Source organism: Mirounga leonina, unplaced genomic scaffold, assembly GCF_011800145.1.
Source record: "Mirounga leonina isolate KUSES-001 unplaced genomic scaffold, KU_Mleo_1.0 Mir_126, whole genome shotgun sequence".
Classification (NCBI taxonomy): Eukaryota; Metazoa; Chordata; class Mammalia; order Carnivora; family Phocidae; genus Mirounga; species Mirounga leonina.
The window spans coordinates 4478138-4505837 of record NW_023270314.1 but is presented as its reverse complement, the minus strand read 5'-3'; the positions used below and the strand labels follow the sequence as shown (position 1 = coordinate 4505837).

Here is a 27700-nt window from a genome sequence, read left to right as displayed (position 1 = left end):
GAACTGTTCTCTCCAGGATCCATAATGACTTTCTGGACACAAAATCCAGTACAACACTAAAAATTCGTATTGTATTTGACTTGTAAATAGCATTTGATACTGATGTCCTTCCATTCTACCTGACACATTCATTTCTTCTACTGTTTGTAACATTCTCATTCTTAGTTTTTCTCCTGCTCCTTTGAAATCTGTTTCAAAGTTTCTTTTGCAAGTTCACTCATTTGTATCCATTTGTTAAATGTTAGTATTTCTTAGAACCCAGTCCTCAACTCACTTCCTTTATGATTTGGTACTTTGTGATTCTCTTCATCCTATCTAAAAGTCTGTACAAACTCACCTAATCCTCTAGCTATATTTAACATTTATGTGTTGATAGCTGTCAAATATATCTCTCCAAGCCCGGCTCATCTCTTGAGTTACAGATCTATAAATCTAGCTGCCCCAGAGAGAGAGCTCCATTTGGTTATCTTTAGATGGCTGTTTGTCATGCTAAATTCAACATCTCCAAATTTGAACTTGTCATCTTCCCTCTTAGCCTGCTTTGCCTTCAGTATTCCTTGCCTCAGTAAATGACACCATCATCCTCCCATATAGCCATAAATCTAGATGTCATTCATAAATCCTCCTCTCCTCATTCATTAAATCACCAAGTTCTGTTGATTCCAGCTGTTAAATATCTCTTGGATCTGTTCCCTTTTCTCTCATCCTGCTATCACCATCCCTCATCTCTCCCCTGAACTATGACCAAAAACTCCTAAATCCTTCCTGCCTTTCATCTTATACCACTTTATAAGTGGTTCTTCACACTGAAACCAAAGCAATTGTCAACAACAGGTATCCCATTGCCTTTAGGATGAAATACAAACTTAACTTGACATAATCTCTCTTCCCCAGCTTTGTTCATTCCGCAAATATTTATTGACTGCCACTTATTAGCTAGACACTGCTCTAGACCTTATTCTCTGCTTTTTTGTCACATTGTATATTTCAGCTACCCCAAATTTCTTCCAATTTTCTGAAAGTTCTTTATATGTTCTGGTTATATCTACTTAAAATTTTCTGCCTTGTTTGTTCAGCATAAAAACTTTTTGAGACCTTATAAGAGTTGGCCTAAATATGTCTCCTTGACCCTTAAGCTGGATGAGGTCCCCTTGTGATATCTTTCTGGAAATAACTGTACTTCTATCCAAATGTGTAGTATACTTTGGTGCCTTAATTTATTTAAGGCCTGCCTTTTCTGATCAATGGTAGGGTGGTTTGTTTTTTCAATCCACGTGGCTATGATGATGCCTTACACACCAAAAGGACTTATTTGAATTTTGATTAAAAAAAATGTAATTTTTAAATACTTGAATTTATTATATAAAGTGAGATATACTTAAATTGAAGGAAAAACTAGTTCCCTAGGAGCTACTTCTGTTAAAAATTTAGCAACTTTCCATGTGGGAGAGTTGATTTATATGCCACATGGAAAATTACTGCATATTTAAAGCTTATCTTAGAGCTATAATAAAGCAGCTTATGTTCTAAATCTTCATGTCGTAAATAGGTCCAGAAGGGATTTTAAAAGGCTTAATCCTTTCTTTAACACAGTACAAGTCACTCAAGTAAAACTTTCTGGACGGATTCTTTTTATCATAGGCAACAGGTAGCCTAATATACCTACTGGAACTGAAAAAAAGGAACTCCTCTGCTCAGAAATATGGGAGGGATACATAAAATGAGCAAAAGGATATAATCTTTGTTTCCATTAAGCTTTTAGTCTTGTGAGAAAGCAGGAAATAAATAATTGTTGTGATCGTTGGTGTAGCTGAATATGTATGCCAAAATAGTTATAAGATATAAAATGGACAAGAATAGATGGCATAGAAAGCAAGGGTCAGGGAACCTCATAGAGGTTCATAGTCAGGAAATGCCTTTCCCAGATAACAGCATTTAAGGGGAGCTCCAAGGAATAATGATCAACTCATCTGGTAAATATTGAGAGAGGAATATTCTAGAAGAGTCTTGAGATAGAAAATGGACTAGTGCCCTTATGGAACTGATAACAATGAGCAAAGGTACAACACGTAGAACCAGGTTAGAGAGGTAAGTACTGACCAGATTACTGAGAGACTTTTAGGCCCTATTTAAGAGCTGAAATGTTTTCTTTCTTTTTAAAATGAGAACCTATTGAAGAATCCTAAGTAAGGCAGTGATGATGTTTTCCTTTTAAAGAGAATTCTCTAGCTACTGTCTATTGAATGGTTTGAAGGTGAGTAAGTTGGACAGCTATTCTTGCTGTCAAGCTGGTAAGAGAGTCATAGCTTGAACTGGGGCAGTGCTGGTATGAAGGGTAAGAAGAGGAATCGAATGGATGAACAAACACATAACTGAAAAACAGACTTCTAAAATAAGCTTCTCCATTCACTTGTACTGTTGATATCCATTTGGTCAACCATTCTTTACTAAGCTCTACCATGCCACATGTACTGAATCAAATACTTACAAGCACTAGAAAGGAATTGTTAGAGATGAGTAAAATGCATTCCTTTCATTCCATGATATTATTGAGATCATTCCTTTGCTAATCTTTGTTGGTAAATGCCATCATAATTGAAGGTAGATAATACCTCTAAGGACTACTTTTGATTTATGATTATAAGAACATAGCCATCTCCTTAAATTTTGAGGGTTAATCAAAGTCAAATGCAATTTATTAATTCTGGATATAATAAAAACTCTGGAGTACTTTAACACAGTACAATTGCTTCATTTGTGAAAGTCGATTACTAGGGAAAAACCTAACAAATAATATATCTTGATCACAAAAGCTTGTAGCCAACCGCAGCAGAAATTTAACACACAAATAAATACCAACGTATTCTTCTTTTCTTTATTCATATAACTTCCATATTCGTTGATTAAGGGATACTATGCTCCTTTGTCAAAGTTCAATCAAAATAGCACACATAAATAAATGCCTTGATTTAAGTTTTGACATTGGTAATATTTTGGGCAATATTTTGGGCATATAAATACAATAAATATTCTCATCATTATTTTTTAAAGTACTTTTAAGAGCCAAAATCTATGGATTCTGAAAAATAGTTTTATTTTTTCCCTCCTATAAAATTTGTCAGCATACTTATTATCTTAATGGAAAAATTAAGGTACTTACTGCTATGTATGTATGACTATAAGGTTAGAGATATGTATACATGTATTACATACCCACACATATAGTCACTTATTATATTTGAAAGTAACAGTTATAGTTTCATTGTCATGGGGTGTTGTAATATTAAATAAATCAGTCAACTGGAAGACTTTGATTTTATACTCTTGTTTCTATGGAAACTTTTTGAAAGCTATATAGTAATTTCTGACATCTTAGAAGTTCCACTGAGATTTTGTACTTGGCAAACCTTAATTGATGCCAATTAAATAAGGTAATAGGTTTGGCCTTAAAGCAGATTTAACCTTAAAAACAATTTTATAAGTTCCTAGTGTCTCCACTAGCAATTTCAGTTCACCGTACGTAGATAAAATTTCAATTTCAACAACTTATAAATCTTATAAGCTGACTGTATGGAGTAAGTGGGTATCTTCAAAACGTGATTAAATATCAAATGTTATTTTTTTTCAAATTACCTGGTGTAACTAAAGCAGCACTACATGCTTTTGAGAAGTATGGCAAACCTGTATCCCATGGCAGCACAACAGACGTTAGAATCTGTGTAGGTGTCAGATTGGCTCTTCTGTGTTTCCGCTTTGTGACTCTGATGAAATTACTTTTAGTAATTAAACTTACTTCAGCACCTTGCTTTAAGAATGAAATTAGATAAGGGGCACCTGGGCGGCTCAGTCGGGTTAAGTATCTGACTTCGGCTCGGGTCATGATCTCAGGGTCCTGGGATTGAGCCCCTTGTCGGGCTCCCTGCTCAGTGGGGAGTCTGCTTCTCCCTCTCCCTCTGCTGCTCCTCCTGCTTGTGCTCTCTCTCAAATAAGTAAGTAAATTCTTTAAAAGAAAAAAAAAAGAATGAAATTAGGTAATCACAGGGCAGAGTAAACACATAGTAAAAGCTAGCTTTATTATTACGTGTTATTATTATTACTGTCATTACTATTCCAAGTCATGGGTGGGATTATGATGGAAGAATTGCACTGTCTTAAATATGTTTTCTGTTTAGTTTACACATGCAGTCTATGCAGTTTCTCTCTTGAGCACCTTTCCCTCACTGGCTCTTTGACCTTGGTCAAGTTACTTCTTTGTACTTCAATTTCGTCATCTGTGAATTGAATTGCTTAGATAACTTCCAAGGTTTGTTTTGGCTCTATCATTGTATGATTCTATGAAATGGAAAATTAATATATTTAGCTTCGGTAGCTTTATTCAAAGCACTAATAATAAAAAGACACAATTAATTCTCATGCTATTATGAGTTTCCATTTACTCCACGGAAGTAATCATTTGGAATAAATCACTTCGGAAAATCTGCCTGATCCAGGTATTCAGTAGAAATCACTAGCATAGCGTTTCATTTTTGGATGAAACTCAGAACTCATTAAACCACCAGAGCTACAAACTTATATGAGATACCCAGTGAATCTTAATGCCGATAACCCAGTTAATTAAAGCAAATAAGGTGGTACTTTATTAAACTTATAAAACCAAAACTGCACTGAAATGATCTGTACAAAGCCATGTTGACTTTTATCAGCAGACTTCCTCTCCGAAAGCCTAAAAGTCTTATTCGTTCACAGTGAAAGTCTTTAGGAGGTAACGTGCTGCTCTCTGTCTGTTGCTAGATCTCCGCATCAGAAGACAGCATTCCTCTGAAAGTGTTTCTAGTATCAACAGTGCCACAAGCCATTCCAGCATTGGTAGTGGTAATGATGCTGACTCCAAGAAAAAGAAAAAGAAAAACTGGGTAAGCCCTGGTCATTCATCTCATTCGAAAGCTTATTAGTGCACAATGAGTCAGGTTTTTTTTTTTTTTTTTTTTTTCCCTTTGGAGCTTTAGAAATCTGTAGCAGTTTACGAAGAGTCTCCTTCAAGTGACTGGCCCCTGGAATGCTGTACTCGTCACCAAAATTAGGGTGGCATGGTGCTGAGGAGTGTATGTTTTAGTCAGGACTAGTCTTGGGTTTGAATCCCAACTCTGCCACTTACTACTTGCACCATTTAGGCAGGCTACTTCACTTTTTGAGGGGGCCTACGTTTTCTCATCTACAAAAATAGGATAATTAATACCGACTTTATAAAGTCATTGTAAGGAAAAATAAGATGACATCTGTTACTAAATGACAAGGCAGAAGTTTACTGTGGGAATGAGGAAGAAGAAAAGATGGTGGTGTGGTGGTGATACTGAGGGTGGGCATGGAGGAAGAGGAGAAGAAATGAATTGTAAAAAAAGGACAGAAGAAACCTTGAAAGCCTCCCCACCTCTCACTTCAACAGGGCATAGTGTGAATAAAGCTTCACCTCCTCAGAAATCAACCACATTAGGGTCTGCTTTCTTTCTTTTTTTTTTTTTTTAAGAGAATATAGCAGAAATACAGAGATGCACTTTCACAGAACAGTGCTTTACATTTGCTAGATATAGAATTTAATGATATTAAGCAATTGCTCAAAAAAAACTGAAGGGAAGATGCTATCACAACAAAATGTTTAAAAACCATGCAGTAAAGGATTTCTTTTAATACCATGAACCAAAGGTAGTTTTTTTAAATAAGTACAACTACTGATGAAATCCAGAACATAACTATCAGAGGATTTTGCTGGAGTGCCTACTATAAATAATGAAAGAAATATCTCTTTTGTTTTAAAAAAATGTTTATACAGGTAATATTTTAAAATACTGATCAGCCTTCATTCCCTTGATTTGTAATTCCACACTCTTTCATGTTTCTGCAAGGTGAACTCTAGAGGAAGTGAGGTGAATATAAACCGTGGACAATTTGGCATGCATCTATAAAAAATACCCTACCTTGGCATGAATGCTATTCATTTTGGCAGTAGGCTTTTTATACCTTTTAAAAACAGATTACCTTGTATGTCTTTTCTTTGTGTCTTTTCATTTTAATCTCAAATTTTAAAGAGAAGAGGTCAAAACCACTTTCTGAATAGAACTGTAGGGGATACCAATTCTGGTTTTGAATAGTACGGGAATTGAAAATTTGAATAGAAAATCACAATTAATGAAGTGTTAGGTGAATTTGATTTCATTTTGCTTTTTAAGTTTATACTGTCAGCAGGACATGACTTGATTGTAGCGCTAAAGTGGCCATTTAAAACAAATTGCCTTGAAGAGAGAAGCATTGGGAGTGGAGATCCCTTCAAGGTACTTAGTTTTAAATGAGTGCTCTGACAGCCATGCCCTTGACCCTGCACTATTTCAAAGCCTTCCGTGTTTGCGCTGCGCTGGATTAATATAAGAATAAAACAAAACACAAAACGCGGTATCATTTTTTTCTAGAGATACCGTGCTGCACCTGTTAATACTCTGCTTGTACATACTGACCCCAGGCAGTGGCTAGGATGGCATCTGCAAACTAACGCCCCAAAGCCAAATTCCCCAAATGCAAATAGACACGAAAGGTAATTTCTGTCCTCTTTTCAGCTGAGAAGCTCATTCAAACAAGCCTTTGGGAAGAAAAAGTCCACCAAGCCTCCTTCCTCACATTCGGACATCGAAGAGCTTACTGACTCATCCCTCCCAGCGTCACCGAAAGTGCCCCATACTGCGGGGGACTGCGGGGCCACATCCATGAAGCCCTCACAGTCGGCCTCAGCGTAAGTCACTCCCTCTGCAGGATGCTGAAGTCTTTTTAAAAAACACCTCCAGGCCAAGCCCCTGTTTGTGATGTAAACGCAGTCGGGTTGTGCCTTCACAGCGGCAACACCATCTGTGCCGGTCGTTTTCCAGTCTTCCCTGGAACTATGGACAGCCCTCGTTTCTCCTTCCCATTTCACATGTTAGAATTTGAGTGCCTTGTGATCTCACTCTCCACTCTTCTGAGTCATCAGTCTCACTTCTTTTCACTGGCATTGGTCCATGTCTCTGTCTCACTGTGCATTCAATGCAGGTCACCCCTTGTCTGGCCACCAAAGAAACGGCAAAATGGCCCTGTGATCTACAAACATAGATCCCGGTAAAATGGCATGTGATGCATGCAACTTGCCAAGTTCCTGGTTCTAACCTCAGCAGCATTTGCCTTTGCTCTTTCTAAAATCACTCGCATGCATTTCAATGATAAAAACCTCCTCTGTCTCTGGTTTTGAAGTCCAGCTTGTTTTCCTAAAACCAAGCTGTAATCCATTTGCCTTTAATTCCACTAGATAACTTAGCATAGCATTTTTATAGTAGCTCACCATTTGATGTTACAAGAATGAATGAAACCTTGAGAACGTATAACATGTACTCTGATGAGGTGATTCTCTGTTTTATATACTATTTAAAATCAAATTTCCTTGTATGCCCATGACAATGACTAGTATAGAACTGTCACGTAGGACAGAGCCACAATAGGACCATTTAAGACACTTGGGTATCCCCGATAATTTCACCACTTATATAGGAAGGAGGAACCTAGCACTATCATTTTGTAACCAACAACATAGCCCTCACATTTTAAATGGAAGAGGTACTAGTTAATAAAAAGCAAGTTCTTGCATTGTATTTCCTGCAAAACTGCCCACAAAATAACAATAACAAAATAATAAGGAAGTAACGTATATGACCTTCAAGCAGCCCTCGACTAGCCCTCTTGCATGGGTTGAAACCTGTGATTTAGCTTCATTAGCTTTGATCTCCTAAATCAGCTGAGCCTACAGGAGAATTCTATAACACTCATCCATTATTTAAATGTCCAAAACTAATCTCCCTGATTTATTTCCTACAATATTTGTATTGGATTTTCATGGTAACTTGAAGACAGTGTTGTGGCAAATAATGTTATACTTTGCACAGTTTTGCAAAAAAAAAGAAATCAGTGTTTTAAGAACATCATAACTGCTTTTAAAAAAAAGAATATTTCATAAGTTGCAAATAGAGATTTAGGTCCCTTGAAAAATGGCGGAATGAGATGGTGTAATGCTATGCAGCCCCATGAATATCAGCCACAAGGGTATTTTGAAGATTACTTAGTATTGAGTAATAATGGATTGTTTTTAAACTTCAGAAAAATGGGAAGAAAGGATTAAAGGAAAAAGACAGCTCCTGTTTTCAGTTTTGAACCTGTGAATGTATTACTGTTTGTAAAACTCTTTTTCCTTCTCTTTAGGTTTTGCCAGCAGCAAAGAATTTCTGTAGCTGCTGGATAATATTGCAGTTCAGCCTTAAAAGAAGCATTGGTTTTCCTGATGCTCTGGCTTCCCTCCCGACAACTGATTTTGTGTTTGGTTCCCTCTTCAGGATCTGTGAATGCACGGAGGCTGAGGCAGAGATAATTCTGCAGCTGAAGAGTGAGCTCAGAGAAAAGGAATTAAAATTAACAGATATTCGACTGGAAGCCCTCAGCTCTGCTCATCATCTTGACCAGATCCGGGAAGCTATGAATCGGATGCAGGTCAGTGCTGACGCACCTTCCAAAGTGGAAGGAGCAAAGAGGAGAGATGAAAAATACTATTTCGTTGCCACTCTTGGTTATTATAAAAACAAATCTACCTTTTAAACCGACCGTGGAAACACACTCTGTTTATTCAATATTTGCACCTCATTTCCTAACACTGAACGGAGAGTTTTGTCAAAGCCAGGCTTGGAAGTGAGAGTACTGACTGGCCAGTCACACTCAAGGGCCATTCAAGACACTCATACCAGTGATTGGATTCACTTGAGAGCTGAGCTTGTCGAGAAACTACTACAAACCTTGTGTCTTCACTTTCCCATGATTTATCTTTGTGTTGGCTTTTCTCCCTTCTTTTGAAATCTGACTTTCAGTTGCCTTTACCTATTTTCTATTGAGGAAAAAAAAAGTAATGAGGAAACTACAGAAATTTAACACAAGCTTTCTAAATATGAAAGTAAAAGTGATGTAGAATGCCATCTGTAAAAGTAAAGCTTTTGTATTTTGGGGAAGTATCTGAAGGCTAATTTCAGAACCAGTCTGTGCCCAGACTGAATTTTCGTTTTATTATTGTAAACCTGTAATCCCTGGGTACCGCAGAGGACTGAAACAAGAAAAGCTCATTGCTGAGCAGATTTATCTGCTACTATGAATATTCACCAAAAGGTCTTTGTGGTTTTTATGAGCCTAGTGCCCTCAATTTGAAGGAACAGAAACTTTTTCAGATGTTAGCTGGGGTTTTGAAGTAATTTTAAATCATCGTATTTGTATTGTTTCTGACTCTGGTTTTCAACTCTTCATGAGTGCAGAGTATTACAAATGGCATTATTTACCTGTAAGATTTTAACAGTATGTTTAAAATGAGAAATTTTGGGAGATGCCTGGGTGGCTCAGTCAGTTAAGCATCTGCCTTCAGCTCAGGTCATGTTCTCAGGGTCCTGGGATGGAGTCCTGCATCCGGCTCCTTGCTCAGTGGGGAGCCTGCTTCTCCCTCTGCCTGCCGCTTCCCCTGTTTGTGCTCTCTCTCTCTCTGTCAAATAAATAAATAAAATCTTTTAAAACAATAAGGTGAGAAATTTTATGAATGCTTTAAATATTATTATTCTTGATTCAAATGGGACCAAGTCCTGGAAGACTCCTCAAATATATGGTATATTCAAAAAATACCTAAACAAATTCTAATGGTTAGTGCATCTATATTTGTGAATACATGAGTATACGTATGTAAGAATGAGAGTAAGTTAACTTTCCTTCTGTGGAGAAAATCCTGTTTTCATAATTTATATTTGTTTACTTAACATATCACCACATGCTTTATTTAATAAACTAAATCATCAACTCTGATAAAAGCGTTGGTACCATTTTTCTCACTCAAACTAGCTGGATTTTTTTTTTTCTTTCATGTTTCCCATCCTCACAACAGAACGAAATAGAAATACTGAAGGCAGAAAATGACCGGTTGAAGGCAGAAACTGGTAACACGGCTAAGCCTGCTCGTCCACCGTCAGAATCCTCAAGTAGCACATCCTCCTCATCTTCACGGCAGTCGTTAGGACTTTCCCTAAACAATCTGAACATCACAGAGTCTGTTACCTCAGGTAATTTTGTGCACACACCTGCCTGAATCAAATCATGCCTGTGGCTTAGTGGGGGGGGGGGGGCTGGAATTTGGGGAATGTCACCCACCCCTGTTCTCACCTTACCCTTGGAAAAATGTTAGCCCTCTTAGTTCTCGGAAATAGCCCCATTCTTCTTTTAAAAATTTCTTCTACTTTGTTATAACTTTAAAAGAACATTCTCTGTGAAAGAGTGAAAGACTTAAGAGACAATGGTTTTCGTGTCATTTAAAAAAATTACTTGTGCTTGAGAAGTACTTTCTTAATGATTACAAACACAATAAGGAAATGTTCTCAGTGGTGATCATTAGTACTTATAAATATAATACTAGTAATCCCATGCAATTTTATAGTATTTTAAGGGTACAAAGCCCATTTACGAGTGTATCAGGACCTCTCCGTAAATTTGACCAGATGATCTTGCATGATGTTGCCCAGAGAGAACATAATGCTACTACATCACCCAGGGCACAGTTCTATTAAATTTCCAACAAATGAAAAGAACTCACTGGATTCTGTTGTGTTCAGGGGTACTAATGATGGGACCGGGGTACAGTTTTATTTCATTGCAAATAGAATCATCTGACATAATGTTGTCTTAATGTGATAAAACTCTTCAGTTATAAAGTGTAACTGCTCCTATGGCAGTGAATCATTTTATGTATAGAAGATTTAGTTTAGGAGAGATTTACATGAAGATCTGTGGTAATTGCAAAGCATAGCCACCAGATGACGCTTGGAAACCAATGATATACATGTTCCTGGGTAACTGTAGATTCCATTATACAACTATATAGTTCTTCCCGGCTTGCCTTAAATTACACTAAAATAGAGAAGAAGAAAATGAAGAGGAGAAACAGAGACCCAGCATGCTGTTACTGATTAAATTGTTAATAAATTGCATCTCTTCTAGAAAGTCAGAATTTTAACAATTCTATTGTTATATCTGCCCTTCATAATGTAAAATGAATGGCTTAAATGTATAACTGGGCTTTCTTCTTAGAAAAGACAAGTGGGAACTAAAAGACAAGTAGGAACTCCCTGAAATTCAGGAAAACACTGTCTGTAACATTTGGCAGGTATTGGGGAAAGGAAATGAATTCTGAGAATAAGCATCAAGTAAAACGAGTATTAGTAGCCAAGAAGAAACAGAGAGATGTCATAATTAAATGAACTTATAATAAATCAAACAGTAAATTAGAGCTATGGGACTACGATAGTAACTTGAATGTGTAAATTGTAAGGTGTTATCACCCAAATTCTTCAAAAGATGCTAAAAAAGAAAAAACAAAACCTTTAAATTCTGGGAGCTCTGAGCAATTCCTATATGTTGGCTTGTTAGTGATGGGGCTTGTTGGTGATGAACCTAATAGGGAAGTGAAGCAGGGTCCATAGCCAAAGGCAGTCAGTAACTCTCTTGTCCTGGGTTGACTCCTAAGGAAAGTCATAGGCTTGTACCTCACAGGATGGCGTCATGGCAGGATTTCACTGCTTGTTACATGATTTTATCTCATGGAAATATAATAAGGTTTAAAGGAGGCATGGTTAGTACTAAAGATAGTTTAGAAATAGAAGCCAAATAAAAATGAAACTAAAATTCATGTCCAGGAAGGACTAAAATTCATAAAGATAAAGATAAATAAATCAAGTATAGTTTCTGTGTTCATCAGACTGAAAATACTGATGTCCGTGATTCAGAATTTGGGGCAAATTTTTGGAGGGGGGTTTCAAAAATGTACTTCTTATTACTCATTATTTATTTGCAGTTCAATATTATTTTATTTCCCTAATTATTTCTCATTAGTGATAATTGTATCTGAACTAACAAAATATTAAATTACATGAGTAGGATACTGTTTTCACTGCCTTCACTCTTGTTTACTGGGTTCAAAATTAGAAATCAGAAGTGCCTTTCCATTGGGGCTTTTTAGCAAAAAAACTTTCTAGGGTTCATGATTAATTTTTTTTAAAAAGGTGAGAAGTAGGCAGGCATGTGGATAATTGACAAATGTTTGGTTCCTGAAATATAACTGCATATTCCATATATCCAGTAAAGACAAGTTGAAAAGTCTTCTTTTTTTTTTGGTCAGAATTTCACTTGATTGTAACTAGAATGGCAGATCTTTTTATTCTTCTTTCAAAATATTGACAGAGGACCATGACTTATTTTCCGTAAAAAACAAAAACAAAAACAAACCAAAAAAAAAAACCAAAAAAAAAAACCCGAAAAAACACACATACACAGAAAACCTCAAATTTACTGTTTTTCATTTTTTTCTTGGAGTTGTTTCTTCAGATGATCATCTTATCAATATATTGGGAACAGGGGAAGACACAGAGTGAGTCATGATGTGCTTCTCCCCTCACTGTGAAGAGAATGAGACACAATAAACACATAGAGAAAGGGAATAATGGTTAGAACAGCTGACCTTATTAAACACTGAGGATAAAGTGCTGTAAGAGCATGTAGCCCTATGAAGTAGGTGGTGTTTGAGCCCCATTTACAGATGAGGAGACCAAGATTGAGGAAGGAGACGATAATAATTTGTTCAAGATCATGGGACTAGTAGGAGGCAGAGCTAATATTTGAACCCAGGTCTGTACGAATCCAGTGCCTGACCTTTCCAGTACTATATTCATTTTGCTTTAAGTAACCACATATAAGAAGTCGAATAGAGACATTCATTCATTTATTGGTAAATATTTACTTCACCGCTGTCAGAAGAAATTCCATATTTTAAGCACAGTTTTTAAAAGTAAGCATAACATGAAATGAATAACAGGTTCCAAAGCAAACCTGAGCAGAGAAGTAGATCAGAAATCAGATTAAATGCCTTGCTATGGAGTACTAGGCTGCTCATGATCTGGCCCTTGTCCACCTCAACATCATTTCATACTACTCTCCCCCGCCCCCCAACTTGATCTCCCCACCCCTGCCACCCAGAGCATTTGTATGAGCCTTGAACACACCTAGCTCTTTCTTCAAGGCTTTTGCATTTGTTCTTGTTTTCTGGACCTCTTTTCCTAGGTCTTTCTTGCTGGTCTTAGCTCCAAACAGCACCTCCTCAAGGAAGCCTTCCAGGATGACCTATCCATGTAGAGCTGCCTCCCTTTGGTTACCGTTTCACTGCTGCATGCCCATTATTTCTTGAGCTTGACACATTCTGAAATTACCCTGTTGAGAATGTATACTCCAAAAGAGCAAGAAATTCATTTTGCTTCTCACCTTGGTATTCATTCCTAATGCCCAGCACAGTTCCTGGTATCATTTAGGTTTAATAACTATTTTTGAATATTTGTACACATTTATGACTAATTGAGCAAAGTACTAAAGAGATAATTTGGTCACAGCCTACCAGAAATTTAGATGTAGGCAGCCAACAGTAAGCCAATCTAAACTTCTAAGAAAAAGAGCAAGAGGATTAAATGACACTTAGCGAAGAGTTTTACTTTTGACTAAGATAAGCAACAAGGTGAGAGATTGTGAGCATATTAATCTGGTAAAATAATTAAATTTCTAGTAAGGAGATTATCTTTGATGATTTAAAAATTTCTAACAAAAAAATATCCATATTCCTCAAATTCTGTTGATTTTTGATTGTTAGGGTCCTAGGGCATTTTTTTTTTTACTCCTTCCTTTGTGAAATTGCATATTCTTAATTATTAAGATAATAGGACCATTCTGTTTTCAGAAGCTATTTGATTAAATTATCATTTCTCTGGTACTACATTCATAGCCCTTATCTCTATAAATTTACAGTCAGAGTAATTGAGGCCCCTTGTGACCAGACACATGTGCTCTTTAGCACGTAACTGAATTTCTTTTGTCCACAGAGCACCATATTCATATTAAACATGGCTCTATAATAAAATTATTGTCAAAGGAAAACATATATGTGGGATAGTTGATGTTAATAATTATCCAAATTGGACATTAATCTCATATATTTTGAAAATTAATCTTTAATTCCATTTAAAGGCTGATGCTTTGAAGGTTAGCTAGCTTTATCATGCTTCTGTAAGTCTTAGCTGATTACTAGAAATACTATTTTGGTTTTAAAACTATAAGCATAAAGGGTACAGGAGAGTGATAATTAATGTGCTTCTGTAGGGAAGTATAATGCTATGGTTAAAATTCAATAACAGTACCTAACAGTTATAGACATAAGGTAAGCAGTAATATAGCTGGATATGTGCCAAATGCTTGAAAATAATTTCACTTGACAGCCAATCTCAGCACCTTAGCATTCGTAAATTACATGGGTATTGAGCTTGGATATTTTAGGTTGGATAGAAAAATCAAATTGCTTTTCTGTTTGTCACCGTTACAATGGTAACTGAATATTACTCAGGTATTCCTCAGACCTGGGTCTAATAGAAAAACAAACCCCTTATTTCCTCATCTGAAGGCAATGGCCCAGCCTGTGGGTGAAGATCTTTGGAGGCAGAAATAAATTCTTAGATTGAACCTTCAGTCCAACCACACTAATTCATCTTCTTGAAAGCTGAGATTTTTCAAACGAGTTAGGCTAGAATGGGAAACAGAAAGGCCAAATATTCCCACTGAAAACTATGAGGAAGAAAACAATGAAAATAAACAATTCCAAGCTAATGTGACTCTATTGTGGGTGTGCGTGTGTGTGTATGTGTGTGCGCGTGCGCGTGCACATGTGTGCATGTGTGTTTATTTCTTTGAAAATTTGGTAGATATTTTGCTAGACGATGCTGGTGCTAGTGATGCAACTGGACACAAAGATGGCCGCAGTGTGAAAATTATCGTCTCCATAAGCAAGGGCTATGGCCGAGCAAAGGTATGTTCTTAATCTTGAATTCTTTATTACTAAAGCATGAGCATGACCATGAATCAAATGTATTTTAAATTTGAATATTTGTCCTGGTAGATATACTATCAGCAGTGTGTGTCTTGGCATTGGCCTAATATGTTATAAAAACGTGAAAGTTAGGGACTCAAAAAAAAAAAATGGCACCATCATATAAGTAGAAATGTGTTTCGGTACATCACGTTCATTCACTGGTGACAATATTGGTTGTCATTCTCATTTCTATAACTTCAAAAAGGAAACATTGCTTTCTTTGACATCAGCATCTTGTCTAACATTCTTTTGGTGTCACCTGTAAAATACAGGTGATATTTATGATGTGTAGTAACATGTTACCGAGCTGTCAATATAGGAGGAGACTATAAGCTATGTGAATATTCTAGATGCTGGGAAAATATATTTACTGAACTTAGTATGACAATTCCATTGATGCTACTTGTATGTATCATTTTTAAGCAAAGTCTAAGCTGATGAGGAAAATATTTTAACTTGAACCAAATGCTATCAAATCATGACTCAAGTCCTTTTTTAAAACTAAAAATATTATTTCAAGCTGAATTTGTAGTTGAGTGGCCAAGAATACAAATTTGTAAGTCTCTGAATTTTTTTCCTACCAAACAGAAAAACAAAAACTCCTTTGGAATTTTAAAACAGTTGAAGTAGTGAAGTTTGGAAAGTAAGATGGCACTTGTGAATTTTTACACTGAGCAAATATTCGAAGAATTCCAGTGCCATAAACTTTCTGCTTGAGCAGCAGATTTATGCCTGATTTTCCCAAGTGGGTCTTCATGCAAAAGACTGTAATAGTCTCAGTGAAGCTTAAACCATTTCTAATTTAAAAGCAGCTACTTACAAAGCATGGTATTAGCATTCATTTTGACTGGGTTACAAGAATAGTGGAAAACAAGTTTTCTTTTTTTTAAATAATTCTTCAAAAGCAATGCTTTTGAATATCCAAAGTAGTTGTCTTCGTCTTCTTGGGCAGCCATAACAAAATACCATAGATTGAGTGGCTCAAACATCAAAAATGTATTTTATCACCATTGTCAAGCCCAAGATCAAGGTGCTGGCCTATTTGGTTCCTAGTGAGGAGTCTCTCATTGTATTACAGATAGCCACCTTCTTGATATGTCTTCACATGTCCTTTCCAAAGTGTGTGTACTTGGAGAGGGAGAGAGAGATGAATGTCTCTCTCCCTTCCCCTGCTTATGAGTCACTAATCCCATCATGAGAGCCCCATTCTACTGACCTAATCAGATTTCCTCCTAAAGGCTCCATTTCCAAAAATCAACACATTGAGGGTTATGGCTCTAACATATGATTTTGGGGAGACATGAATATTCAGTCCATAAGAGTACTAAAAAAACCCACAATGGTTTGCTGTGAATTTCTTAACTTTTTCTAGAAAAAGTATTGGCTTCTAACTTGGATTATATCTAAATGATGAAAATAATCATTTACCCTTATAGAGGTGAATGTTACAGAGGAAAAAATCGAGGCTCTGAGGTGGCTAAGTGTCTTACCTAAAGTCACATTTTTTAAAATTAGGTGATAGAGAGTCTGTGTTGTAGAATCCATATCTCCTAATATGTGACTCAGTTATTATTCTAACACCTCTTAAGGATGAATGCAGTTGGCAACCAGAATCAGGATTGTGACCAAACAGGTCACAAGTCAGTTTTCCATACCATTCCACTTCATCTCATCTCTTTCTTTCTTGTTGTTGCTGTTGATGTTACTTAATTTATTTGTTTAGTTTGTTGGGATATGTTTTATTTTATATAATATACCATATGTGTCTGTTATAATAAAACCCACAGGCTTAATAAACATTTTAGTCTTAATTATGAGTATATTAATATATTTTCGTAGAAAATGTAGTGATAAAACAAGACATACAATTGGGTTTTATCATGTTTTATTTTATTCTTATTTAGGATCAGAAGTCTCAGGCATATTTGATAGGATCCATTGGCGTTAGTGGAAAAACCAAGTGGGATGTCTTAGATGGTGTAATTAGACGTCTCTTTAAGGTAAATTGTGTAAGATATCCTGATATTTTTGAATATGTTTTATTTTAGAAGCTTTCCTTAGCTTTAATAATGTAGACATATCTGCTTTTCCTTGCTCCTATTTCAAGCTTTCTCTCTTTATGCTGTGTGATATTAATAATTCTTTTATTACCCATTCCAAAATTCTTGATGGCTAGCTTCATATGCCCATGAGTTTTGTATTTGTTGTAGATGAGTTGAATCTCTGTTGTGACTTCCTTTTTGTATGTATCATTTTAGGAATATGTGTTCCGAATTGATACATCCACTAGCCTTGGTCTGAGCTCTGACTGCATTGCTAGCTACTGTATAGGAGATTTAATTAGATCCCATAGCCTAGAAGTGCCTGAACTGCTGCCTTGTGGATACCTTGTTGGAGATAATAACATCATTACTGTGAACCTGAAAGGTAAAAACAAAAATGAAAAGAAAAACACAACTGTATTTTTTTAACCAACATTTTCTTTTTCTTTCTTGCTTTCTTTTTCTTTCTTCCTTTCTTTGTCTTTCTTTCTTTCTTTTTCTTCCTTCCTTCCTTCCTCCTTTCCTTTCCTTTCCTTTCCTTTCTTCCTTCCTTCCTCTCTTTCTTTCTAGTTTCACTTCAGATTTTCATATTTGAAAATATGTTATGAAAAAAATGTTAACTACATTGATAGTTTTAGTATGAAATGGGACATATTTATTTTAAAACACTAAAATCATAATAAAAACATTAAAATTCAAGTAAATGAGATTCTTTGACTTCTGGGATGTGAAACTTGGAATGTAGTTTTGAAGATTCTCTAAGACTCAAGAAAAGGAATGTGATTTAGGGAATTTCAAATTCCTAGATTTATTCCATTATCATCTTTCGTTTAGGGAGGACTCAAAGAATTCCTTGCCTATCCCAAAGTAATATATTCATCACTGTATCTTTGATTTTAAAATATGTGTACCCAATAAATACCCACTGGGGATAGAGAATAGATGTTAAGAATTGGGGCTAAGAAATTCTGTTTGCTTTGGATGATGTGATTAATTATAGGCAAATGGAATATCTAAAGTATACTTGTCTCCATAATTCTTTCTTCATATACGTTAAAGAGTCAGAGCACATCTATAAAAACTGGATTACTAGAGGAGTTTGCCAACATTTGATTTTGTGATTAAGGTGCTTGGGTTAGTAAAAGGAGATACTGTTGCTTTGCTTCTTAATTCCTTGCCAAATATCACAATTCATATTCTTCAAGAGCTTAAGTGGTTGTACAGCTGGGGTTTGTAATGAGAGATGAGAAGAGAATGAAGAGAAGGAGAAAATAGGAAGAAAAAGGGAAGAACACACATACATTTTAATATATACATTTATTTTTAACAAAACCACCACGTTCAAAGAGAAGGAAGATACTATAATAGAATTTAATGTAATTCTTCCATTTCTCTCTGGAAACATAAGTGGGAAACCTGAAGTAGACAGTGGAGGGAAGCCTGAACCAAGAGGAAACAGGCTTACTTTCATTTGGTTGCTCACTCTGCCTTATTACTAATGCTTTTTGTCTTAAAATGTCAACACGTGGTTGTGAGATAGAAATATCAAGGAAAGCATTTTACCAGGCCTACATTCCTATGACTAATAAAACTCTGTTGTCAGTTAACGCTATATTTTAAATTCCAGCTTCTGCAGAACAATAAGGCATGCTGTTCCTTTTGTTTCTTCCTTCAGGGGTAGAAGAAAACAGTTTGGACAGTTTTGTTTTTGATACACTGATTCCTAAACCAATTACCCAAAGGTACTTTAACTTGTTGATGGAGCATCACAGAATTATACTCTCAGGACCTAGTGGTACTGGAAAGACCTATTTAGCAAATAAACTTGCCGAATATGTAATAACCAAATCTGGGAGGAAAAAAACAGAGGATGCAATTGCCACTTTTAATGTGGACCACAAGTCAAGTAAGGTAAGTCACAAATTCCTCAGAGAATTGTTGCTATTTATCCATAAGGGTTTTAATCAATTAAGCTATAAGATTACGTGAAACCCATTCTGAACATGGAAACATACCATCTCTTTGACTAAAACTAAAATCTGGTGGATGGCTCAACTCTGTTTCATGAATTTAAGCAAGACTACTTATTCACTAATGTTCAGTTATCAGTTACTTCACAAGCACTGGGAATATACAGAAGAAAATGACAGTCTCTGTTGTCTCAGTTCTCTTAGACAACCATTTGGGAAGTGTTGGAGTAGAAAAAGATCCATGCAGAGCTCTGTAGAAGCAAGAAGGGAAAATAGAACTCTTCCTGGAAGAATTAGAGCTTTATAAAAAGTCAATACTTGACCTGGGTCTTAATAAATACGTGGGAATTAACTGGGGTGTTACAGCAATGGGGATGTGGGTATGATTAGAATTGTCTAGGGAGAAGTTCTGGGAGTAGCAATTTGCTTACATTTTATTTCTATAGGATTTCTGCTTAGGAATCTTAGGAAATTGAACCATATTTCATTTTGCCATCAACTAAGGTCTAATGTACCATAATAATCAGCTTAAACACTGTCAGCTATTAATTAGGCATCAGGGGTCTATAAAACCTAGCCAGTACTTTCATATATTATGAGTAAAACAAAGAACCCTAAAAAGAAAATAGTTAATGCCTAACATATTCCTAACACTGGAATATTTTTGCCTATAAGTACTCATTACATTCTCAATCAATTCAACCTAAGCTTCTCTTAGGAAACTGCATCTGGGGGCACCTGAGTGGTTCAGTCGGTTAAGTGGCTGCCTTCAGCTCAGGTCCTGATCCCAGGGTCCTGGGATGGAGCCCCTCATCAGGCTCCCTGCTCAGTGGGGAGCCTGCTTCTCCCTGTTCCTCTGCCTGTCGCTCTGCCTCCTTGTGCTCCTTCTCTCTCTCTCTGTCAAATAAATAAAATCTTTAAAATCTTTTTTTTTTTTAAAAAGGAAACTTATGGGCAATATCTTGATGGAATCCATATGACACTGGTTCATATTATTTTTCCGAAGATAACCTGGTTAGATGATCTAAACTGACCCAGTGTCTCAGAAACTTCAGGCCTACACATTTTCAGAAATAAATGCAAGTTACAAAATTCGGATTGGATTCTTGAAATAAACTAGACATACATTTTAGTGAACAAAACATTTCTTAATGTTATGAACAACAATACTCCAAAGAAACGGAACAACCTAAGAGAAATGGAAAAGCTTTTAGAAACATACAACTTACCATGACTGAATCAGGAAGAAATAGAAAATCAGAATAGACCAATTACTAGTAAGGAGATTGAATCAGTAACCAAAAATTTCCCAAAGAAGAAAAGCTCAGGACCAGATAGCTTCACTGGTGAATTTTGTCAAACATTTAAAGAAGAATTAACACCAATCCTTCTCAAACTCTTCCAAAAATTTGAAGATGAGGGGACACTCCAAAACTCATGAGGCCAGCATCATCCTAATATCACAACTAGAAAATGATACCACTAGAAAAGAAAACTATAGGCAATATCCCCAATGAGTATAGATGTAAAAGTTTTCAATAAAAATACAGCAAATCAAATTCAGCAGCATATTAAAAGGATCATTCACCATGATAAGGTGGGATGTATCCCTAGGATACAAAGATAGTTCAACATACAGAAATCAATCAATGTGATACGGCATATTAATAGAATGAAAACAAATCATATGGTCATCTCAATAGATGCAGAGACAGCATTTATGAAGTACATCATTCATGATAAAAACTAAGACAAATTAGGTATAGATGGAACACATCTTAACAAAGGCCATATATGACAAGCCCACAGCTAACATCATAGTCAGTGGTAAAAGGTTGGTAGCTTTTCCTTTAAGATCAGGAACAGGACAAAGATGCTGACTCTCATCACTTCTATTCAACATAGTACTGGAAGTCCTAGCTAGAACAATGAGGCGAAGAAGATGAAGGAAGAAGAGAAGGAGAAAAAGGAGGGGGGAGTGGGAGGGGGAGAAGAAAAGGTATCAGAATTGGAAAGGAAGAAGTAAAATTGTCTCTATATGCAGATGACATCATTTTATATATAGAAAATCTTAAAGACTCTACCAAAAAACTCTTAGATCTAATTAACAAATTTAGTAAAGTTTCAGGATATAAAATTAACATACAGGAATCTGTTGTGTTTCTATACACTAACAATGGATTTTCTGAAAAAGAAATAAAGAAGTTGATCTCATTTATAATAGTATCAAAAACAATAAAATACTTAGAAATAAATTTAAAGAGATAATCTCTACACTGAGAACTACAATACATTGATGAAAGAAATTGAAGAAGACACAAATAAATGGGTAGGCATCTCATGTCCATGGGTTGGAAGAATTAATATTATTAAAATGTCAATACTACCAAAAGCTATATATAGATTCAATGCAATCCCTGTCAAGATTCCAATGGCATTTCTTATTGAAGTAAAAGAAAAAAAAAACACTCATAAAATATATATGGAACCACAGAAGACTCTGAATAGCCAAAGAAATCCTGAGAAAGATGAACAAAGCAGGAGACATCACACTTCCTAATTTCAACTATACTATAAAGATATAGTCATCAGAATAGTATGGTATTGGCATGACAACAGACACGTAGAATTGGCAGGCACAATGAAACAGAATCAAAAGCCTGGTAATAAACCCAAGCCTGTACCATCAACTAATATTGGACAAGGGAGCCAAGAATACTCAATGGATTCTCTTCAATAAATGATGCTGGGATAATTGGATATTCACATGCAAAAGAATAAAACTGTACACATATTTACATTACTCAAAAAATTAACTTGCAGTGGATTAAAGACTTAAATGTAAGACCTGAAACCATGAAACTCCAAGAAGAAAACATAGAAATAAAGCTCCTTGACATGGGTCTTGGTAATGATTTTTTGGATATGACACCTAAAGTACAAACAACAATATAAAAAATAAACAAGTGGGAATACATCAAACTAAAAACTTCTGCACAGCAAAAGAAACCATCAACAAAGTGAAAAGACAACCTATAGAATAGGAGAAAATATTTATAAACCATATATATATATCTGTGAAGGAGTTAATGTCAAAAATATAGGAAAAACTCATACCACTCAATAGCAAGAAAAGATACGACCCAATTAAAAAATGGACAAGGGACCTGAATAGACATTCTCCAAAGAAGATATATAAAAGGTCAACAGACACATGAGAAGATGCTCAACATCACTAGTCATTAGGGAAATGCAAATTAAAACCACAATGAGATATCACCTCATGCCTGTTAGAAAGGCCATCATCAAAAAGACAGGAGATAACAAATGCTGGTATGGATGTAGAGAAAAGGGGACCCTTGTACACTGTTGGTGGGATTGCTAATGGATATAGTCACTATGGAAAAAAGTATGAAGGATCCTCAAAAAATTAAAAATAGTACTGCCATATGATCCAGCATTTCCACTTATGTGAATGCATCCAAAGGAAATGAAAACACTAACTCAAAAAAATGTTTGCACCACCCCCACCACACATGTTCATAGAAGCATTATTTACAATAGCTAAGACATGGAAACAACTTAAGTGTCCCTGGATGGATGAATGGATAAAGAAATTGGGGTATATATACACATATACATATACATATATATGTATATGTATACACACAATGGAATATTATCCAGCCATAAATGAGGAAATCTTACCATTTGCTACAAAATGGATAGACTTTGAAAGCATTATGCTAAGTGATATAAGTCAGAGAAAGACAAATACTGTATGATCTCACTTATATATGGAATCTCAAAAAAAAAAAAATTACCTGAGGCAGAGGATAGGGGGGACAGGAATTGTAAGAAAATGGTGAAAAGGTATTAACTTCCAGTTACAGGATAAATAAGTCTTGGGATATAATATATAATATGATGACCATAACTAACACTGCTGTATGACGTATAGAAATGTTGTTAAGGGAGTAAATTCTAAGAGTTCCCATCACAAGAAAATGTCCTTTTTTCTTTTCTTTTTTTATTGGGTCTATATGAGAAGATGGATGTTAGCTGAACCTATTGTGGTAATCATTTCACAATATGTGTAAATCAAATCATCATGCTATTCACCTTAAATTTATGCAGTGATGTATGTCAATTATTTCTCAATAAAAAATGTTCTTAAGGAGTAGTTTATTAAGTCCCTATCACTGACCAACTGTGGGATCTAAGGCAAACTGCTGAATTACCTTTGCCTTAGTTTTCCCAACTGTAATATTGGAAAAGTAGTAGGGGCATGGTAAGAGCTAAGCCTGTGTGTGTGTGTGTGTGTGTGTGTGTGTGTGTGTGAGAGAGAGAGAGAGAGAGAGAGGGTGAGGGGGAGAGAGACATATATATAATTAATGTATAATGGCTTTCAATAAAGATTTCTTTCACAAATACAGACCCATGCAGATACCACCCCCCAAACTTTGTTCAAAACTGTCTTATATGTCGTTTTCAAGGAGAACAGTGATGTACATAAAACATGCTGGGATCTCTTAAATTTAAATAAATACAGCACATGAATTCCACATATTCTTTGGAACTCAGCACCATTCAAATTTTTGTTGAACCACCCATTCTCATTTCAGTGAAATAGAGACATGTAATCTGAGGCCAAATATTCAACTATTCTCTAAGCAGAAGTACCAAGAGCATAGTCGTTTGTTTGCTTCAGCCTACAAGTTTAATGCCTCCTGTGAATTCTAGGTCTCCTCAGAATGTTATTTAAAAAGCATTTTGGGCACCTGGGTGGCTCAGTTGGTTAAGCGACTGCCTTCAGCTCAGGTCATGATCCTGGAGTCTCAGGATCGAGTCCCACATCGGGCTCCCTGCTCAGCAAGGAGTCTACTCCCTCTGCCCCTAAAAAAAAGAAAAAAAAAAGCGTTTTTACCACCATTCTTTTTCTTCTCAGCCAGAATGATGAAAGGATTATGTCCCTTAGCCATCGTCAGTGTGTTCTTTGGATTTCCCCCAATGTTGGTATGACTTTAGAAGTGACTTCTTTATGAAAAAAAAACAAAAAAAAAAAACCAAAACACGTGGTTGGTAAAAGGAGAAGAATAGATTTGTTACAGGAAACCATGTCATTTTGACAAAGTTGGGAATCACTTAAAATGAAGTTTTGAATCAAGTAGAATAATTTGGGCTTCATTAGGATGTAGTTTAACATGGTATAATAAAACAATTGGTTAATTTACACTAACAAAATTTGCACTTATAAAATTACTTACACTTGTAAAATTACTTACACTTATAAAATTTGCCTCACCCCCAAATCTACTGTTATATTTAGGTTCTTTTTATTTCAGTTAAAAAACTGTTTAGTGTTTGGAGATGTTCTTAATCAATAATATTATACAAATCTTTAAAAAAAAGATTGTGACCAAACATTTCCAATGCTCTTATTTTCTTCTTTTCCTGAATAAAATCACTTGTGTCATTAACAGGTCAGCTTAATGTTTGTTATTACAAAAATAATGAAAAACAAAGCATTGCCAAGAGTGTTGGAACAGAATTAATGATGCTAGGAAGAAGTAATAGGAAAGATTCCTGGACAAATCACGCGGCGTTCGGCACCACGAAAACACAAAATACAACTAACAAATGTTTATTGTTTCTTTCTGTTTGTAAGATATGAATGAACTGTCAATGATGCTGGATACAGTAGTTGCTAGAGAATTTAGCCACTTCTTGCCAAACTGTCAGAGAACCCACAGTGGTTTTTGTTTGTTTGCTTTGCTTTGCTTTCCTTCGCTTTTATGTGCGGCGTGGGGTGAGGGGGAGGTAAGTGAGAATGGTCTAAAGGAATAGGGATGACTAGTTGAGATTGTCTGAGGGACAGATGCTCGCAGTGTAGATTTACTAAAGTGGGAGCGAGGCATGAAATGATAAATCCCGTCCCTGGAAAAGGAAGCCGTGTAATGGTGGACGTGCATTATGCTAGGCCATAGGTAGCACCAAAGAGACAAAGCCAAAAAGCACATACTGATTCAAAAAAAAAAAAAAAAAATGAACAATAAAACCATCAAATGAAAAAAAAATCTTTTCATGTGTTTGGTACCTCTGCATTTTACATTCTGTCCCTCTTCCTGCTCTGCAAGCCCTCCCTCAAGTTGCCGGCTGGAATATTTTGATCGAGAGAGAGCAGTAAACATACACAATCACACTTTGTGACATTTGATATAGCGGGCCCAGAAGGCTGGAGATGGATTTAGTAAATAATATGTGGCCAGCTGAAAACACTTGGAATGTTAGGTAGGAAAAGATCAGAAAACCGCTCTTGGCAGATTCATTTTTGTTGTGTCTAGACTCAAAACCAGAGAAGGCAATGATCAACAGCTTTTATAGAACTGCCGAGTTCTCTTTATCTTTTCAGAGTATGGGATTCATCTTATTATCAGTGTCCATCTGGTAGATGTACCTGTTTTCTTTTGCCTAATTAGATCTTGGACATGAAACTTTTGATGCTAATGCCTCAGTACTTCAATCTAAGATTTAACCCCAATTAAGCGACAATGGGGATTATAAAGTGATTTCAAAGGGGTCTGAGAAAAACTCTTAAGTTGTATGCCAAAATTAGTTGTGTATGCCTATGTCCACTTGCAACTGGTCCATAGCTTTCATAAGATTCCCAAAGAGGTCTACTACCCTTCTCAAGATGAGAGAGAATCATCATAGAATCAAATGGCCCTACTTTTCCAAAATCACTCAGTGATGTCTTAATTGCCAAATTCAATGCCCTTTGCTTCTTTGTCTCTCTCTCTCTTTTATTGCTTATGTATAGAAAATCACTATAGGTAACCTTCCCTTTCTAGAAATTCCTCTAATTTTCATGATTATCATTCTCTGTTTCCTTCTTACCCTCCAGCAACCTCCTTCTCAGTCTCATCCACTGACTGTTTTTCCTTCACCTACTGGTAAATGAAAATATGACCCAACATTCTGTTATCTCCCACTTCTGTTCTCACCTGGGTGACTCCCCTGGTTTCAATTTATATTGACTCCAATTGGACACTGTAAGCCATGCCCACTCTCCTGAATAGTAGGCCTTTCCCTTAGCATACACATATGTCTCTATTAGCATACTAAGTACACATGTTTAGAAAACCCAGTTTCAACTCTGAAAAGATACCAAATCCATCTTCTTCCATCCATCTCTGCTACTGCCACCCTCCCACCGAAATTAACACTCTCTCTCACTTGGATGACAACTGGTTTCTAACTGCTTGATTCACAACATCTGTTAAACCTTCCTTCTCTCTCTTTCTGATTTATCCCTTCCCCTCATGGAAAATAGAGTATCTTTTCATTATTTAAGTCTGACTGCATTAAATCCTACAACGTTTTTCCATTGCTTTCCGTACTAAGTCAAAATCTCCCCACACCTCTACCATCCCTGTTGAGTCCCATAGTGTTCCTTGGCTTCAACAGTTTTGTTACTCTCTTGACTGTTTCTCTTCCTCCTCTACAATATACTTACCACACTTTGAAATCATGATTTTGACTATATTACGCAGAACCCCGGACATAACATTCAGTATTTGTTGCCAACAGGAAAAGTCCAGTAACCTTTCAAATCATTCCAGGTTGCAAACTCTTCTTTCCAACTTACTTCACATTTATATTCACAAAAGATATACTACCAGTTTCTTTCCTACCACATTTTTTGTATTTATGCCTTTGATTATTCTTTTCCCTCTATTTGGAAAGCTCTTCTTCCATTTTTAAGCATCAAAACATTACCTAATCCTAAAAATAAAAAGTTAATAGCAAATAATACTACCACCAGAAAGTCTTTCCCAGTAGTACAAGTAAGGTTTACACACTCTGAACAAAATCTTTGGTGTATGCTTTTTTGATACATTATTTTTTTAAAGATTTTATTTATTTGTCAGAGAGGGAGAGAGAGAGAGCGCCAGAGGGGCAGAGGGAGAGGGAGAAGCAGGCTCCCCGCTGAGCAAGGAGCCTGATGTGGGACTCGATCCCAGGACCCTGGGATAAGCTGAAGGCAGACACTTAACCCACTGAGCCATCCAGGCAACCCAGATACATTGTTTTTTTACTGTGAATTACAGTTTGTTTTTTATACACACACACACACACACACACACACACACTCATGTAACCCACTATCCTGGGCAATAAGCTTCTTGAATGCTTTTTCCATTTCTAATTAATCATTATTTCCTTCATATTTATGTTTCCTTTGATAAATAAATTGCTCTTTCCCTACTGAAAAAAACAAAACAAAACAAGTCAATGGTTCACATTTGTTTATATAGAAAGATCCAAATTTTTCTGCATGGATTCAAAGTCTATTTTCTTTTTCATTGCAACCACCACTACCATGAACAATTTCTTTTGTAACAACAGAGCACTTATTATTTCCCCAAACACATCACACACTCATACCTTCCAGCTTCCACTCTTTATTATTTGTACTTCGATAGTTTGTCCCCAAGTACCCTGTTCTCTGAACAACACGTCCGGATGAGGTGCCTCTCTTAAGTTTCCCTATTGTGTTTTGTGCATTTCACTTACCACACTGTTTTTGTGATTTACTTCTTGACCTCTCCTTATCAACTCTAAATTCCTGGAATGGAGAAATAATC

The 27700-nt window shown here is 36.1% G+C and overlaps 1 protein-coding gene across 2 annotated transcripts in view; it reads left to right on the top strand.

Annotated features, from left to right (window-relative positions):
* The window catches only part of NAV3 (neuron navigator 3), a 356416-nt gene that overhangs the window by 311913 nt on the left and 16803 nt on the right, over nucleotides 1-27700 (top strand). Inside the window, exons 25-33 of one of the 2 annotated variants that reach the window (XM_035002084.1) lie at nucleotides 4792-4913; nucleotides 5901-5921; nucleotides 6606-6778; nucleotides 8400-8553; nucleotides 9974-10148; nucleotides 14874-14977; nucleotides 16945-17040; nucleotides 17299-17467; nucleotides 18758-18993. In XM_035002084.1, the coding sequence (XP_034857975.1) occupies nucleotides 4792-4913; nucleotides 5901-5921; nucleotides 6606-6778; nucleotides 8400-8553; nucleotides 9974-10148; nucleotides 14874-14977; nucleotides 16945-17040; nucleotides 17299-17467; nucleotides 18758-18993 (1250 nt within the window). The remainder of the gene's footprint in view (nucleotides 1-4791; nucleotides 4914-5900; nucleotides 5922-6605; nucleotides 6779-8399; nucleotides 8554-9973; nucleotides 10149-14873; nucleotides 14978-16944; nucleotides 17041-17298; nucleotides 17468-18757; nucleotides 18994-27700) is intronic. The other variant, XM_035002085.1, reaches the window with a different exon arrangement.